At 46.5% G+C, this 18,198-nt stretch overlaps 1 protein-coding gene across 2 annotated transcripts in view; it reads left to right on the top strand.

Moving 5' to 3' along the window:
* The window catches only part of VPS35L (VPS35 endosomal protein sorting factor like), a 76,958-nt gene that overhangs the window by 10,833 nt on the left and 47,927 nt on the right, over nucleotides 1-18,198 (top strand). For both annotated transcript variants that reach the window (XR_012493222.1, XM_074323112.1), the window contains exons 6-10: nucleotides 1,642-1,718; nucleotides 3,397-3,525; nucleotides 9,389-9,473; nucleotides 12,829-12,888; nucleotides 17,689-17,785. Coding sequence is in view for 1 of the 2 variants with exons in the window: in XM_074323112.1 (XP_074179213.1) it covers nucleotides 1,642-1,718; nucleotides 3,397-3,525; nucleotides 9,389-9,473; nucleotides 12,829-12,888; nucleotides 17,689-17,785 (448 nt within the window). In the remaining variant the exon portion in view is untranslated. The remainder of the gene's footprint in view (nucleotides 1-1,641; nucleotides 1,719-3,396; nucleotides 3,526-9,388; nucleotides 9,474-12,828; nucleotides 12,889-17,688; nucleotides 17,786-18,198) is intronic.

The following is an 18,198-nucleotide window of genomic DNA, read 5'->3' as shown; positions in this document are numbered from 1 at the left end:
CCATGCAAAACACATTTGCATTACCTATTAAGATTAAAGATGGGCCAACCCTTTGACCTAGCCATTCCCCTGCTAGGACATACCCTAGATCAGAAATGGGCAACCTACAGGCCAAATCCGGCCCACTGTTTGATTTTGTAAATAAAGTTTTATTGGAACACAGCTATGTCGATTTGTTGACCTATTGTCTCTGGCTATCAAGGCAGAGTTGAGTCGTTGTGACAGAGACTGTATAACTCATACAACCCCAAATACTTAGTATCTGGCCCTTTACAGAAAGCGTTTTTCTAACTGTGCAGATTTGTGTTTCTTAAAGTTTGGTCCAAGGACCAGCAGCTTTGGTATCACCTGGGACTCATTAGAAACGCAGTGTCAGGCCCGGCCAGACCTACTGCAAATCAGAATCTGCGTGTTAACATAGCCGTACGTGATTCCTGTAAAATTCTGCGAAGCACTGTCCTGAGGGATTCAGGCATGTGTGGAACAGGAGACACCCACAGACATGTTCATAGCAGCTACTACTGTTCAGAGTAGCCCCAAGCAGGAAATGACCCAGGCATCCATCGGCAGTAAAATAACAAAATTGTGGTGTATTCACACTCACAATGGAAATGACTGAACAGCAGGAAAATGAATGAGCTGCATGGAACTCTGTGCAACAACCGGGGTGAGTTTCAGGAATGAAAGTTAATGGTGAATGAAAGAACTCTGTGGTGGTCGCAAAGATCCTCTAATATCTGTCAACACGTACATGTATGCACATTCTGTGGGTATTATTTCAGGGTGAAGACAAAAGTAAAATCAGGTAAAAAAAAAAAAAAAGCAAATGATTTGGAAACTTAACTTGAGTAGTTGTTAGTAATTAGATAATCATACCCTGCTCTCAGCTGATCCCAGACAAATCTGAGTTCACACCAGAGCTAAGAAACCAGCACCTTAAAAGGACCAACTTGCGTTCCTGAAGTGTGAGCTGGATCGGCCGGAGCGTAGGGACCTGGGATCTGGACCAGAAGCCGTCTCAGATAGGGAACGGGTCTGGAGGCGGAGGCGCTGGCCAGCAGCAGCCCGCTGGACACAGCCTGGTGGCCGGCTTGCGACGTGCAGCCCTGTCCGTCATCCTGCCACCTGTCCCTGCTGATGGCAAGAATGGTGCTGACGGGTGATTGGGGAGAGGCACCGCCGGTCCTGTACGCGCCACGGGAGGGCTTGGAAGCCCTAGTGTCCACCTCCGGGCAGACAGGGAGACTGTTGTTTGGTTGGTGGAAGGATACAAGGATGCCATACTGAGTGTGAGCCTGAGAGGGTCTCTTTGTGGAGAACAATTAAATGATGGATTTTTGGCATCCTCCTCCGGACCGCCTGCCTTTAGGAATAAATAAGTGAAATGTTTGTAAATATCAAATATAGTGGAACCTTTTGAAGGCTGATCCCTTGAGCTCCGGGGCGGGGGGGCAGTTTTCCAAGCAGGAAGGTTCCTGATGGGACTTGGGTTATGGAAGGACATTGCTTTCAAAAAATCTTGGGTGGAAGTTGGTCCCCGGCCGCGTTATTCATGATGAAATGTAAAGTGACAGATACCTTCCTTCGGGAGTATTGTGACAGAGGAAAGCCACCTGTGTGACATGGATCCATTCTGTTTAGGCAAAGCCGGGGCGACCGCATCTGCGATGTCCGAGAAGGTCCGAACCAGGCTGGAGGAGCTGGATGACTTTGAGGAGGTGAGCAAGTCACCGGCAGAGCCCAGGGCCGCGTGGTGCTGTCGTTTCTTCTGCCAAGTGAGCTCCGTCTCCGTGGCTGCTGTCTGAGGAATTCGCGAGCCCTGCATTGTGCTCTGTCCTCCCGAGGCACCAAGGGAACCAGGAAAGACGCCAGTGGTGCAGTTGGCTGAGCTCTCAGGAGCCTGCCTCGGGCTGGTTTTCTGAAGGCGTCTTTTCTCACTGATGCCTGAGCAAACCCGGGTCATCTGAGGACAGGGTCTCACTGTACAAGCCAAGCAGAGCCATCTCCCTGGGAAGCGGAGGAGAAAGGTCCCACCTGGCTGCTCTGCTGGCTGCATGTGGCTACAGGAATCTTTTAACTGGCCTGCACCTGCTTTCCAAACACATGACCCGTTTGCCAACTCTTCAAAATTGGTCAGTTTCACATAAATCCAGATTTCTGGCTTCTCTTGAATTCCATCTGATCGTGGGCCCACATTCTTGTACCATCCCGATTCACTCATGAACCTTTCTAGCCTGGCCCCTGCAGACAGGTGAATTTGTGTCCTCTGGAGTGTCACTATCATGGCAGTTATGTTGCTCTGTCCTGTATCTTTCCCCTTGGGTCCAGGTCCTTCCAGCTCTGAAACCAGAGTTGTTGGGTGTTCAGCAGAGTCTCATGATCCACAGTCCGATTTCCCAGTTCAGACAGGACACGTTTTGAAGTAGGGTATCCGAGAGCCTCAGTCACACAACTGTGGCTGGTAAGAAGGGAATTGCTGAGGGTTTGAATCAAAGCACTTTAGTCTGTGGGTCTCTGAAAGTCACTTAAGCTGGCTGAAGCCGGGGTCTGAAGAACCACCCAGAAACCTGGCAGCTGTCCTCTGTCTCTTGTGGTTCTGTGCAGCCTTCATCACTGATTCTTTTTCTAGTTCTCCATTTTTGTTTTTCCTGCAGACTGATTTCCTTGCTCACAGCAGAGATGGCTGCCCTGTGGCTTTCAAGTTAACTAGTGTGTTAGTCAGGGTAAGGCTAGGTTATGCTGTGGTAACAAATGAACCCCCAGACCTCAGTGGCTTACTAGAACAAAGGTTTATTTCTTCCTGGCATTACTTATCCAGGGCAGTGACAGACACACCACCATCTCATAATGTTGCCATCTCAACAGATGGCTTCCAGGGTTGTCACAGCAGAGGTGAAGAAAGAGTCACTTCACTGCCTCAGCCCAGAAGGTTCCGTGAACTGTTGTTCCCTCCCGAGCATTTACCTTAGTCTTTGTTAATGTCCATCTTTGTACCTTAAGCTTGATTGGTGCAGAAATAAGGTCATTTTGCTCCCCTTTGTATCTCGAGCATCTGGTATACCTGGCCTGGCCCACGGTGAGTCCTGATAACTATCAGTCCTCCCTGTTTATAGGTGAGGCTCTGGGAGGAAAGCAGCTCACCCAGAATCGCGTGGTGGGAAGCAGCTGACCTGGGAGCTGGCCTAGGTCTGACTTGCCTCCTAGGCCGGTTTCTCTGCGACACGCCACTCTGCCCCCCTTCACAGAAAACTCCAAGAGCCTCTTTGATCAAAAGACAAAACGATCGATCCTGGTGGGGCTATAAGGGAAACTTAGAGAGTGAAGCTCAGCCGGTGCTCGGGTTGGTGGTCAGTGTTTTTCCTTTTGTTCCTTCACCTTCCTCCTTTCTGCCCACAGGGCTCCCAAAAGGAACTGCTGAATTTGACTCAACAGGATTATGTGAACCGCATAGAGGAGCTCAACCAGTCGCTGAAGGACGCCTGGGCCTCGGACCAGAAAGTGAAGGCTCTAAAAATAGTCATCCAGGTCAGCTCTAGTGATTTTTGTGAATTTTCTGTGTAAAACTCCTTTGTGGATAATTAGGGTTTTCAGAAGCCTGCCTTCAGAGTCTTCCCCTCCTTTTTTCATGTGTTCCATCTTCACATACTTCCTATGAAAGGCCGTGATTGCGAATCTGTGTTTTCATGAGATGGCTAATCCCAGGGCCACTGTGTGCAGCTGCACAGGTTGTGCACTGCACAATTCCAGGACACTCACCCTAGATTGCACAATTAATGATGCCCCCTGCGTCATGCAGTTAGTTCATTGTTCCTGGTACAGCCCCTGACACGTCTATGATTTGTACAGACTAAAGATGGACCAACGGTCTGGGTCTCCTTGACTAGATTTCCATTGTATCTTTGGAACTAACGATTGTGTATTCCTGATAAATGCATTTTTGGGTCATATTCTGCATAATTATGGGTCCAACAAATATTTTTTTACACTGTTAGAAGAGGTACATTTGTTGAAACCTCTTTGTTGGTGAGTTTGTTGATCCGTGACAACTCTTGGATCACAAGAGCAAGTTCTGGAAGGAAAACAGCCTCTTCTGTTGTTTTGACCCCTAAGATCATCCTGTGTTGGCAAAACATGCTCAGAAACACACTGTGAAAGGAATAATGTGTGCGTTACGATTTCCAGAGCAGCGCTTAACAAAGAATTTCTGAGTAGCCATTCAAGTTCAAAAGGACAGGTCCCGTTCTAGTTCAGTGTCGTGGCCATGTGACATTTGTTTGCTCACCTGTTGCTCTGGAGAGAGAGTGGGGAGAGGCTGGGAGTCTTTGCCCTGGGTACTTGAAGTCTTTTAAGATGATACTTTGCGTGGCAGGTGCTATTTTTTTTTGGTGTTTCGTGACCGAGGCAAACCCCACCCACTTCTCTTCCATCACTGTTGTTCGTTTACAAAGTAAATACCCTTGAGGAAGGGTTCTCTCCTCCTGAATTCACGTGACGGGGGTTGCGTGCTGCGTGGCACAAGTGAGAAATTTCTAAACTAACAAGCGCTTCTTCCAAATATTTTTATTGGCAGCCTTTCTGCCTAGAGTACTTGGTACAGAACTGTGACTTCTAAGTTTTACATCTGGAGCAGATTTGATTCGTGTCTTCTCGAGGAAAAATAACCATGAAAGTGTTGCATTAACTCCACATCTGGTGATTCGTAACTATTGAACTTTCGGTCCTTTAGAAACTGCCTTCTTTAGCCAATTAAGATAGTGAAGCTGTGGAGCCTGGAGAAATGAGACCAGTTCACCTGACATGCTCTGTAATCAGGCTTTTGTTTCTTTAGCTTTATTGAGATATAGTTTACATATCCCCAAACCCACCACTGGAAGTGTGTACAGTTCAGTGATTTTCAGTGAGTTTATAGACTTGCACCACTGTTAGGCAATCCAATGTGAGAACTTTGCCATTACCCTCCCCTCCAGACTCCCCCAAGCCTGTTTGCAATCAAGTCCCATTGCCACTTCCAGCCCCAGGAGACCACTGATCTGGTTTTGACGACACGTTTGCCTCTCATTGCATGTACGTGGGATCATTCAGTACGTAATCATTTGCATCTGGCTCCGTTCACTTAGCACCACGTTCCTGAGGTTCCCCCATGTGTCAGTACGTTGTGCCTTTTTACTGCTGAATATTAGTCCGTTGTAGGGATAATCCCTTTTTACTTCTCTGTGAATGAGACATTTAGGCTGTTTCCACTCTGGCTACTAGGACACATGCTACTATGCACATTTGTACACAAGTCTTTGCATGGACACGTTTTCATTTCTCTTGGGTAGATTCCTAGGAGTGGAATTGCTGGGTCACATGGTACGTTTACGTTCAACTTTTTGAGAAATGGCTAAGCCGCTTTCCAAAATGGCTGCACCATGTGCGTTCCCGCCAGCAGCATCTAAGGGTTCCGGTTCTAGTGCATCTTTTCCAGCAGTCTGTCTGCCTTTTTGATTACGGCTGTCCTAGTGGGTTTGAAGTGTTATCTCATTGTGGTTTCAACTTGCATTTCCCTACTGACCAGTGGAGCTGGGCATGTTTCCATCTGCTTATTGGCCATTTGTCTATCTTCTTTAGTGAAATGTCTGTTCAAGACTTGTCCATTTGTAAAATCAGGTTGTTTATCTTGTTGAGTTGTAACAATTCTTTATATATCCATGATCCAAGTTCTTTATCAAATATATGAGCGACAAGTATTTTCTTGTAGTCTGTGTCTTTTTCCCTTTTCATAATGGTGTCTTTTGAAATATAGAAGTTTTTAATTTTAATGAAGTCCAATTTATCTGTTGTCTGTTTTTCGGCTCGTGCTTTCGGAGTTGTATCTAAGAACTCTGCCTAACCTAAGGTCATGAGAATTTTTTCCTGTTTTCTTCTAGAAGTTTTACAGTGTTAGCTCTTACCTCTAGGACTGTGGTCCATTTTGAATTAATTTTTGTGTGTTGATAAGGGTGTAAGTTTATTAAGGGTATCCAATTGTCTCGGCAGCATTTGTTGGAAGGACTGTCTTTTCTCTATTGAATTATTTTGGGACCCTTGTCAAAAGTCAACTGACCATAAATATAAGGGTTTATTTCTGGACTCTCAAGTTTATTCCACAGATCTGTAAGTCTGTCCTATGTTAGTACCGTACTGTCTTGATTACTGTAGCTTTATGGTAAGTTTTGAAACTGGGTGGTGTAAATCTTTTTCAAAATCGTTTTGGAGATTTTGGGTCCTTTGCATCTCCATGTGGTTTTCAGGATGAAGTTGTCAATTTCTTACCATCTCCTCCCCCAATAAAACCTGGGTGGTTTTTTAAAAATTTTTTATTGGGGAATGTTGGGGAACAGTGTGTTACTCCAGGGCCCCTCAGCTCCAAGTCAAGTTGTCCTTCAGTCTAGTTGTGGGGGGCACAGATCACTTGCCTATGTGGGAATCGAACCGGCAACCCTGTTGTTCAGAGCTTGCGCTCTAACCAACTGAGCTAACAGGCCGGCCCTTCTGGGGTTTTGATAGGGATTGTATTGACCCTATACGTCAACTGGCGAGATCTGCCATCGTGCTAATAGTGAGCCTACTGGTGTGTAAATCATGTGTCTTTCATTCTGTTGATGGGCCTCTGGTTCTGTCCTTTTCTTTTGTCGTTGCGCTGTTACTATGAACAGTCTTGGACACGTCTGCTGACCTTCCTCTAGATGAAGGTCCAGACCCGAGAGCGGGATGGCTGGGGTGTAGGGTGTGTACCTCTTCAGCTTTACCAGGCAGTGCCCAGTTGTTTTCCAGAGTTTTCTGTGCCCGCTGGTACACTCGCAGTAGCAGTGGGAATGGGAGAGTCTGTGCTGTTCAGCTTCCCCCCACCATTTGGTGTGAGCAGAGCTTCTATTTTTATTTTTCCAATTGAGGAAGTGATAAAATCCTCCTTTGTTGTGGTTTTAATTTGCAATTCCCAAATTATAATAGGATTGAGTATCTTTTCACATGTTTATGGGCCATCAGCGTTCCCTTTTCTGTAAAATGCCTTGTGTCAATTCCTTTTGCTCATTCTTTTCATTGTTATGAGTTATTATTGATTTTTAGGATTTTTTTCATATGTTCTGGATAGTAGTTGTCCTCTGATTAATTAGTCTGCTTCCTTCCTTCTATCCATCCATGCATCCATTTATGCTTTCTTAGTAAGCAACTGTAGGTTATCTTTTAATTTATCCATTTGCTTTGGTTATTCAATTTTTTCAACCCAAACTTAATTAGAAAACTGCTAGTGTGCTTCTAGATATTTCTAATTGGATGCAAAGGAAAAACACTCTTTCAGTATTTTTCCAGCAATGTGAGTAAGTTCGGTAGCAAGTATTTCAGGCAGAGAAATGTATTGGTCAGACGTCCAGGAAATGTGTATGACAACGGTTCTCAGCCTCGGCTGCACTTTAGAATCACCTGCAATCCTGAGTCCCAGCTGCGCCCAGACCAGCTTCATCAGGGACTGGGAGGCAGGCACCACTATTGTTTGATAAAAGCTCCCTAGACGATTCTGAAACTGAGAACACTGGTTTGTAGGAAGCTTAGTCCATTCAGCATCTGCTACAGATTGTGGATGTCACAAACCCAGTGTGTCCCCGGCGTGTTTCAGGGAAGCAGTCACTGGAGCCCTTGTTAAGAGGCCTGATTTCCTGGTGTCTTGGCTGGAGGTTGACCAGTAGTTTTGATGTGGTGTGAAGACTCTGTATATTTAACACACGCACATTGGGGTGCCTGAGTCTGATTTAGGAAACTGCACCCATGCCTGGAAAACCTGTAGATTCTTCGAAATTGTGATTTACAAGGTAATTTCAAGGATAGCATCGTTACGACTTTAACTTTGGATTTAAAAAACTCTGCTTCCTGTTATTCTTTACAAAATATATGTTCTGTGACACCAGCTTGGGAGAAAAGTCAATGCACAGATGTTGGGAAGCCCCAGCTGTGTTTAATTTGAAATCTTCTGTTTGAATTTTTTCTCTCTCTCCACCCATGGGCAGAACCTCATCTGTGAGGGGCCCCTGGGTAAGAGCTGGGGAGATGGAACGTCCCTAGGAACCCAGAGCTGCGCATTGTAAACAGTATCTAAGATTCAGCTTGTTTGTCTTTTCCAAGCCCTGAACTCTCTTGGGCTAGTTGTTTACGTTGGAGCGCTCATAAAGGGCACACGAAAAACACAAAGCGAGGCGTCAGGAAGTGGAATTCTGTGCACATCCAAATGCCACGTTTGGTGTCAACACCATTGTTTAAGCAGCTCACATTTTCCTCACCTCTCCGCCCCTCCCCAAATAACATTTGGGCTGTCAGAGGATGTTTCCCAAATTATACACGCTGTTTCCTTGTAGGCATGTGATGCCGCAGAGGGACTTGGTGCATCTGACGATTTCGATTTGGGGGTAACAAGTGGAATACCGATATCCGACCTACCTCTTGATTTGATGGAGGTTATCACCATCATCTGCTCGTTGGAAAAGCATATATTCAAGGACCTTTGCCAAATGTCCAAACATTTTTAAAGTGACATTGTCCTATCTGAGGGTCAACCATTTGAATGCTAAAATAGGGCAAGGTTATGTAGTTCCTCATGATGACTTTTGAATTTGTAAGGGCTTCAGGGCATCACAATTAGTTCTTCCTCATAGGCACTGATTTTTTTATTTCTGATGCTAAGCGGTGACTGAATCTGGGGTGTTTAGGTTGTGTGGCTGCAGGGTTCCGTTACGAGTCCGGAACTGCGGTGTGAATGGGCCTCTGGCTGCAGTGGTTGACTGGGAATTGAACGATTCCTTGCAAAGCCAAAGTGCGTCTGTCATTGAAGATCATAGTTCCAGAGAAACATGTCTTCCTGGAAGGAAATGTGTCATTTCCTTTAGAGGGAAATTTGGGATTGAGTAGATGCTAGTTTAAGAAACCCTGGAGACTTACTTATTGAGGTCAGTTCATAGAAAAGAATGTTCAAGAATCCAAGACTGTCCTGAAATAAACCAGAGGTAACTGCCGAAAAGCAGTTGGAACAAAGATGGAGTCACCTGCAGGGACACTGATGGGAGAGGTGTCCTTGACTTCCCCTGGTGACCTTGAGTGTTTGAGCAGAGACCCTTCTGGCTAAGCCTCCTTGGTGTGTGGCTTTCCTGGAGGACGGTGACCGTGTCTTTCCTTACGAGGCTTGCTGTGACAGAGTCTGGCTCTCTGTCAAAAGCCCGGTGGTTTTGCTCGTCCTTACGTCTCCAGTGTGTCGTCGGACAGGGCCTGGCTGGCACATGGTTAACCCCTGGACCTTTTTCTACAAATTGTTAATTTTCTGGGCCTGGAGTGTCCCAACCAGGTCAGACACAACACTAAATTTTCTTTTCTCTCTTTCTAGTGTTCAAAGCTTCTTTCGGACACCAGTGTCATTCAGTTCTACCCAAGCAAGTTTGTGCTCGTCACCGACATACTTGACACATTTGGTAAGTCCTAGGCAGAGTCATCTTAGATCTAGGAAACGCACTGGGTTTGCCAGAAGCCGGGCGCTCGCGTTGCTTTCCATTCGGTTCTCTTGTGGTTTAAGTCGTTAATCAGGTGAATCAGGAGGGAGACCAAACCTCTGCTCACTAACAAGGGTGCTATTTTTGAAATATTTTAAATTATGTTTTCTAACCTTCTGATAGGCTCGTAAAGCAAGTGAGGAAAGTGTTGGCAAACACACGTCCTGAAACCCAGGTCCAGGCCATCGCCATCTCACTCTGTCGGAACTGAACTTGGCATCTCCTCCCAGCCCTTCCTCCGGCCCCACTGGGTCATCTCCCCTTGTGGCCCATGTCTAGTCCGTCTCCACGTTCTTCAGCCCAGCCGCCTAAAGCTCTGCCCAATATGCCCATTTTTCCCTGTCATCACTGTTAAAACCGGAGCCAGGCCAGCGTCCTCTCCCTCCGGCCTGGGTGACAACTGCAGTCCATCTGAGACCTGCCTGCCTTGCTGTGGCTGCCCCTCGGCCCACGCACACCCCCCGGGCACAGTAATCAGTGCGAGCCCAGTAGAGAGGTCTGGGCTGAAGGGAATGACCTGGGCCCCTCTGGAGAAGCAGGCGGCCTCTGCTGCTTGGTGGGCAGTGGCCCGAGCATCATGCCATTAGCAGCTTGTCCAAAGCGGGCAGCCCTCCAGGCTGTACGTCGGGCAGCCAGGTGCCCACAAGAGCTGGCAGACAGAGTTGCCTTCTGAGAGCTGAACTCAGGAGAGACATTCACTGTTCTCACCGAGGAAGGACCAGAGGGCTCCCAAGCTGGCACGTCTTGTCTGTACCCCATCAAAAGACTGGAAGTGTCAGGAAACAAATGTCATTCGGACCCATTTAGTTCTGCACAGGAGACCAGGGAGCTGAATGTATTGGAACAAGTGATAGGAAGCCTGCCTTGTATTAGTTTTGGATATTTATTGGCTTATGTTGAAAATTCCACTTGTAGTTTCTGGCTTCGTGTACAACTGGAGTCAGAAGCCCAGACAGTGTCTTCAGGAGCTTGGCTTTTTCTAGTACTTTCCCAGGGGTTGGCTTCATTCCCAAACTCTACCAGGTGTCCTCAGCTTCTGTTCACTGTTAGTCCCAGGACAAGGAAGAAACTTCTTCTAAGCATTCCAGCAAAAGTCCCAGAATTCCATCTCATGGGCCTGGCTTGGGTCATGTGTCAGTCCCTGAGCCATTCGTGGCATCTGGGGGGTGAAACATGCATATTATCCAGGCCTGGGTGACGCTGTTGCCAGAAAAAGGGGACTGGAAGCTAAAAGAAGAGCTGCCCCTGCTAAAAGGTAGCATCTCTCGGGTTCAGATGGCCTGGAGAGCTGGTCTCAGGCACTGCTGGGGGCTAAGGATGTGTCAGCAAATAAGAGACAAAATCCCTGCCTTTGTGGAGCAGTAAAAGGATTTACAGAACAAATAAGTAAACCTGATAGTACGTTAGAGGGCAGTCCTGTGTTATGTGTATGTTAGAAAGAGCAGGGTAGGGTGAGGGAGCTGAGGGAATGGATGGGGGCCGGGGCGGCTGTATTTGTAAATAGGCTGATGGGAGGCGGCCTGGCTGAGACGTTGATATGTGGGCAAGAACTTGAAGGAGGGGACAGATGAGCCATGTGCTCTGTGGGGTGGGAGTTCAGGAGCAGGTCAGCCCAAGGAACGGCTGGTGCAAAGGCCCTGGGGTGGTAGCATGGTGGGCAGGTTTGGAGAGCCGAGAGGCCACGGTGGCTGGAGCGGAGTGAGGGCAGGAGCAGGCAGGAGCTGACGTGGCTGGAGATCGCGGTGGCCCTTGGAGGCCATTGGAAGGACTCGGGCTTTGAATCTGAGGACGTGAGGAACCAAGCGGGTGTCAAGAAAAGAAGGGACGTAGTCCGATTTGAGTTGTAATGGGCTCCCTCTGGCTGCTGTGTTGGGATGACCATAGGGCAAGGACAGGCAGGGGTACAAGTAGGAAGCTACTGCAGGTGCAATATATTAGGCCACTTTGGGTGAAATATGAGACTGACGTGGACCCAGGAAGGTGGCAGAGATGGGGACAAGTGATCCAGAAGGGAGGGCGCCTTAGGCTCTGAGAATAGATAGTAGGTCAGACACCCCTCGCACCTGGACTTCTCATGCACAGCTTGTCCTCACGGGGTGAGGCCATCAGTCAGGGAGACAGGCCGGTGGCCGTGTCTGGTCCTCCTGACAGGTCTGTTTCTCATGATAAGTTAACACACTGGCCTGCAAGTTTTCTCTGCCTAAGTCAGCATCCCTGAGCGAAACTAGCTCGGGACACCAGTGAGATCCAATTTCTAACCTGCAAGCCTGGCCAGATAAACACATTAACCTCGTGAGAATTTTGGGCTGCCATCTTGCCAGCCTCTGCTGGCAGCAGCCCAGATCTCAGCAAGCCGGATGTAATGCAGGTGCTTGCTGCCCTTGCGGTATCCCCGAAATTAGCTGGGCTGGGAGTTGGCAATCGTGATGGTGATAAATCCACAACAAATAATGTCCTGTCCTAACAGTACCTGTGACCCACACGACCTAAATTTTGTTCATCTATGCATCTAACACCAAATATCGACCATCCATTGTATGCTGGGCACTATCTAGGTGCTGGGGATCGGTCACTGTACAAAACAGACACACATCTGACCCTGTAGACTTGCATTCTAGATGAATTCCCATGTTTCTAGGCACCAGGCAGATTACATAAATGAGTGAAGCAGGCTGTTGATGAGAGACGGTAGGGAATGGTGGAGAGTGCGGCAAACTGGGTAGTCTGTATGCCATTCAGGGCAGCTGCTAATCTGTTCTAGCCCGTTGTTATCCTTTCGGGATATGGGCCCATTTTTGGCATATCGTCTGTGAAGAAGCAAGAAATCTGGCTTTTCATGTGAATTCTCCCAATTTTTTTTCTTTTGAATTCTCCCAGTTATTAAGTGTTGGCAGCTAAATCAAAAAATGTTAAAACTTTGTGGGCCATTGTGTGGTGGACCAAACAAAGTGGATCACTGTTTTGATCAAAGTGGATTCAGCCCTTGGGCCGCCCATTTGCAGCCTCTTGTCTAGAATAAGATGGGGGTCATTCTCCGTTGATTGAGTGGAGGTACCTGAGGTGCCTTGATCACCTACCTGCCTCTCACAGAAAGTAAAAATCCCTCCTTTTATTAAAAACAAAAAACAAAGAAACGTGGCTTCAAATTTGTCCCACTAGGTGGCAGTATGTTGCCACAATTGAAGTTTGGGAGGCATCCCCCACGAAGGAACAAACGTTTATTTAGTGTTTACTCCGGAAGAGTGCGACGCTGACACCATCTGTCCTTTCTCCTCAGGAAAGCTCGTGTACGAGCGCATCTTTTCCATGTGTGTGGATAACCGCGGCGTCTTACCAGGTAATGTCACGGCTGTTCCACGGCTTTCATTCTGCTCTGGAGTCAGGATTAGGTGTATATCACATCAGCGTTTAGTGCAACCCAATATAAAGTTTTTCATTTCTGGTGTGTTAAAAGTAAAAGAAACACTTTTCCAGATTTCTAATCATCTCAGTCTTCTAAAAACATTAGAAGGTTTTCAAATAGTCCGCCGAGGAATTTGGGCAAGTAATGTGACTGTGCACGAATGAAGAGGTATTAGAATTAAATTCAGCTGAAGTTTCACACCAACTTAAATTCCTCTGCTGCTTGACATTTTAGTATTTTGCCTGCGTATCTTTTCTAAGAAGCAAATTGCTTTAAAGGACCTACTTTATATATATTAAAGAACAACGTCAACTCAATCAATAACAGACGCTTTGACTGAGTCTACAGTCTTTGCCCAAGTGATGTTTGCATTAAATTTATTGCCAATCAATTTAAAATTCTCAGGAGGTTATAATGGGAGTAGATTCTGAATTTCTTTTGTCATCTAGATGGTGACGGTGTGTCTGGCAGGAAGGAGCAGCTTTCTTTCCCTTTCATCCCCCCTTTCAGATTCCTAATACTGTACGTAGACATCTGTACAAATGAGAACTACACCTTTGCTCCACCTTCACTTTCTCCTTCTGCTCCTAAGCAGATGAGGGCATCAACAGCAGTAACCCAGAATTTGACCTCTGTTCATTCGTTCGTCCATTCAGTCATTCGTTATTTCTTTCATCCATCTACCTGTATTTTAAAAGCTATTTAATATACTTATTTTTCAGAAAGGAACAGAACCGTAAGACCGTTAGGGCTAGAAGAGCTCTGAGGAATCACCTTGTCTCATTATCGATGGGCAAACCCAGCGTGAAATAGTCAGGGACGTGCCCACAGCTTCGCCGACAGCTGTTAGCGAGAGCCTGGCTCTTAGCGCTGGGTCCATACCATCCAATGTGGCGGCTTCGCGTCACGTGGGGCTCTTGAGCGCTTGAGATCTGGCCTGTCCAAGCTGATGTGCTGTCAATATTTAAAAAAAATAGTGGATTTCAGATCAGAGACTTACTACAAATAAAAGACCATAAAGAACCTCATGAATAATTTTTAAAATATCGGTTACATGTTGAAATGATGTTTTGGATGATTTGGGTTCCATGAAGTATATTATGAAAATTTCACCTGATTTGTTTTCCCTTTTTGAGTGTGGCTCACGTGGTATTTCTCGGCCCTCCCCACCTCCATGTCACACCCGTGATGTTTGCAGTAGCTCCTTCCCTGTTCAAGGTGTCTCAGGATTGGGACACAGTGAGACTGGGAAGGTGGAGGGGCCCGCCTGGCTGGAAGGGCAGCAGCAGCAGATCACTGAAAGTTGTGGGCAGATGAAACCCAAATAGGTGTTTTCCTTGGCTCCAGCAGTATTTTTTTTTAATGCTTTTTGATACAGGTTCTACTACTTCCTGTGGTTGTGGACCTAACCGCTTCAAAATATTTGTCTTAACCTGCCTGGCCCCCAGAAGCATTCTCGTTTGCATCGACTGTATTAATTTTCTTCCCTCCCAGTTTTTACTAAGTATACAGACAGCATGTTAGAGCCAAGGAAGGAAAAAATTAGGGATAACTTACTCTCTACCTAAACCATAAAAGTTCAAGATAAAAGGTAATTTTCGTAGTCACTTCCTGTCCTTATCTAAAGATATAATTAGCACTTTTACCAATAAAATTCTTCCTTCCTGAAATACCTTTTTTTTTCTTTTTTACCTTGAGTGATGCAAATCAGACTTTTGTTTTCTTAAAAATAACTTCTCCATTTTTTCCCCCCTGTCAGTTAACGTCTTCATCTGCATGTGTTTTCTGGTTCCAGGAACCTGACAGGGAAAGGGGCAAACCTTTTTCAAAAATACCAGCAAGCTTGGGGTTGACGCTTCACAATAATTATGAAGGAAGCTTTTGAAATCTACTGCACAGAATTCTGCCTAAAGAGATTAAGTGTAGAGAGAAATCTGGTGGCAGGTGTCCTCGTTCCTTCCATTCCAAGTTCTGCTGAGTTTAATGTCTGAGCCCTAACCTTCTGGAGGTTTAACTAGGGCTCAGCTCTTACGAGCTTAGAAAGACACCAGCGTCCTTTGGGTTCATGGAAAGGATATGCTACTGGATGTAGTAATGATTTTCCCCGGCATCTCTTAATCCAGCACATAGCTGGAGAGACCATCTTCTCTGTGGTAGAAGTTTATTTCCATCACGGGAGAAGGAATGTGGGTTTATTATGTGGTGGCTCTCATCATCCACCCTGGGCTTTCTCTCCTTCACTTTTCCCCATGGCCGACGGCATCTAGATAAGCTGCGTCCTTAGCTGACCTGGCCACCCAGGCACCTGCTAAGATGACGTTTCGCTCCTATAAGCACTGTGCCTTCAAGAGACTGCTACTGCAGAGACTTGGCAAGTGACACAGAATTAGACTCGTTGGTTTCCTCCCTCCTCCTAAAATAGCCACAGAAGGTCAGGGTTGGAAAAAGAAGCCCCGTAAGAACAATGACTGGGAGCTTGGAGGGAAAAAAACCTCTGCTGCTTGTTACATTGAAATTGCTTCTGAGTTGAATTCCCAATTCTGAATCCGTTCTCCATGTAGCAGCCCCAGTCCTGAAATATAAATCACGTCACGTCATCCCGCTGCTCAGAACTCTTCGGGGAGTTTCCATAGCACTTAGAGAAACTCTTAGTCCTCACCAAGGCTGCAGCCCTGCGTGACCTGGCCTGTGATGCCGGCTGGTCCCTTTCTTGCCTGCCACACCGGCTTGCTTTCCTGTTCTTTGACATTGCCAGAGGTCGTGCCCACCTCAGGGCCTTTGCACTTGCTGTTTCCTCTTCCTGGAAATACATGTCCTCTGCATCCGAGCATGGCTGGCCCCTTTTTGTCATCAGGGCTCAGCTCAAATGCCACCTCAGCGGAGCCTTCTCTGACCACTCTATCTGGTGACGGTCCCCAACTCAGATCACTCCATTCCACGGCCTAGTTTTATAGCTTGCATTGTGTGGCTGCTCTTGGATCTTACCTTATTTGTTTGCTTGCTTATCCTTTCCCCTCTCGATGAGGTTTCTTCCCCCACTGGAATGGAAGCTTCCTGAGGACAGGGCTCTTATGTACTGCTCTCTCTCCTACAACTCTGCCTTTGGTTGGTTCTGAAAATACTTGCATTGAGCAAATAGTAAGGGAATGTAATGTTTAGTTTGCTGTAAGATTTTAAAGTCCTGCGTGACATAAAACTTTCCCTAAATTAGCTCTTGAGCTGCAAGGAAAGCCTAGAACCTCTGTGTTGGCATATGCAGGTTGTTGGACAGCTTGTAGTCAATGCATATACCCTTTGCTAACACTCTGTTCCCTCAGCTGGAAAGTGAGGGATTTTTATGAGATGACTTCACAGACTTATTTTTGCTTTTGGACTTCAAGTCACAGGATTGTTATGTGAAGGGAAATTAACCCTGCCTCTCCCCTTTCCACAAGGCAGGATTCACAAATGAGTTTAAGAATAACCCTTATCTTTACTTGTCTGGAGTCTCTTGGAGCTTGAAAAAAAAGCATTACTATAAGTGCACAGGTTCCGGCCAGGAAAGGGAAAAACGGAATGTCCCTTCCCTTTCAAAATGGCGAGTGAATCATTTGGGAATGAATGAAGCCTACAGAATCGTTTAGAAGAAATCATTTCCACGGGAGAGTCAGCAGTTGCCTTCGTGGTATTGATGAGTTCTTGTTTTTGTTTTTCATTTTTCTGTACTCTGTTTTGTTCCTTATTAAGATGTATGTCAAGATCCCGCTTGGGTACCAGTGCCAGACAGCTCAAAATAACAACAGAGAGAGTCAGGGCTGGCGGGGCTGCCAGCCCGTGGTGCCAGGGATCCTGGCCTCTCTCGTTGCTCTCATGGTTCAAGGTGGTTGTGGGGGTTCCAGCCATTGTACCTGCATTCCAGCCGGTGAGGGGAAGTGAGGGGGAAGGAGTGAAGGGGGTCAAGCCCCTTCTTTTAAAGCTATTTCCCAGAAGTTGCACTTTTGTTGATGTCCTGGGACCAGAACTTGGTCACATGGTCCTGTCTCACTGCCAGGATGGCCGCTTGCCCAGCAGAAAAGTGATAGTTCTATTATCGAAGAGGAGGACAGCAGCTAAGAGGAGGATCTGGCAGTTTTGCCACAAGGTGACTCCAGCCTGAGAGCCAGCATTGAGCTGGCACTCACTCTGGCTGCTTGCTCACCTTAGGGCCTCAGTTTACCTCCCAGTCTGGCCCTGTGCTATTTAGAGCACAAGCTTCGATCACATTTCATGTTACAGTTGCAACCTCCAAAAGCATCTGTAACTCAACAGTCTCATCTCATCGGTGGGCACACCAAGAACCTCTGAATTGTATTTGAGCAGTGGCTAAGAATGAAGGTGGTGCAGCCAGACTGCCTAAGTTGAATTCTATCTCTTAAAATTTGCCTGCTCTGTGCTCTGGGCAAGTTTCTAAACATCTCTGTGCCATGGTCTATAAAGGATATTAAGGTGATGAAAAGGGGTATTGTGGGGATTAAGTGAGCTGATGTCTCTAACGCACTCTGAATAGCACCTGGCACTTACAAAGCCTTTGTATATAGGGTATCATTGTCACCAATTATTTCCTGACAAGAATAATGATTTTTGGAAGGAAAGGGATAGGACTGAGTACCCCGCCCCTTCTGCTTCACCGTGACGTTTTCCTGTCCCAGGACTCATAGCGGCTGTAGCAGATCCTGAGAATTGGGGAGGCTGATGGGTATTATTTTTGTCTTGCAGATCACTTCTCTCCAGAGAATGTAAATGACACGGCCAAAGAAACATGCTTAAATTGGTTTTTCAAGATCGCTTCCATCAGGGAACTCATTCCAAGATTGTATCCTTTATTTTCTGTCTGGTGATTTTAAAGAGGCGAAAAGAGCTGTGCTGTGAATAGAAGCCGTGTGGTGGGATGCGCTGAAATTCCTGTTGGAAACTTGGTCCCGTTAACAGTTGCTAGGCTGAAAGGACAGTCACATTGTAGGAAAGCCCTTGCACTTTTGCTCTCTTCCAACACTTCTCTGGTTTCTCTGAAGATGATACCAGGTACCAGATTTCTGGTTCCGTGAGGGACATTCCCCATGAATTCTCTCCAATTTTGGTGCTTCATCTTTCTGTGTTTTCTGTGGTTCCAAGGACTTGAAAGGAATGGGGTCGAGCATCTCTTCACAACGACCGGTAGTAAAGAACTGAATTCCCCTTACACACAAACTAACCCTTTGTTAGCCGACGTTCGTCCGTTCCCCATGA

This window comes from Rhinolophus sinicus, linkage group LG18 (assembly GCF_036562045.2).
Source record: "Rhinolophus sinicus isolate RSC01 linkage group LG18, ASM3656204v1, whole genome shotgun sequence".
NCBI classification, from domain to species: Eukaryota; Metazoa; Chordata; class Mammalia; order Chiroptera; family Rhinolophidae; genus Rhinolophus; species Rhinolophus sinicus.
This window is presented reverse-complemented; position numbering and strand designations above follow the sequence as displayed.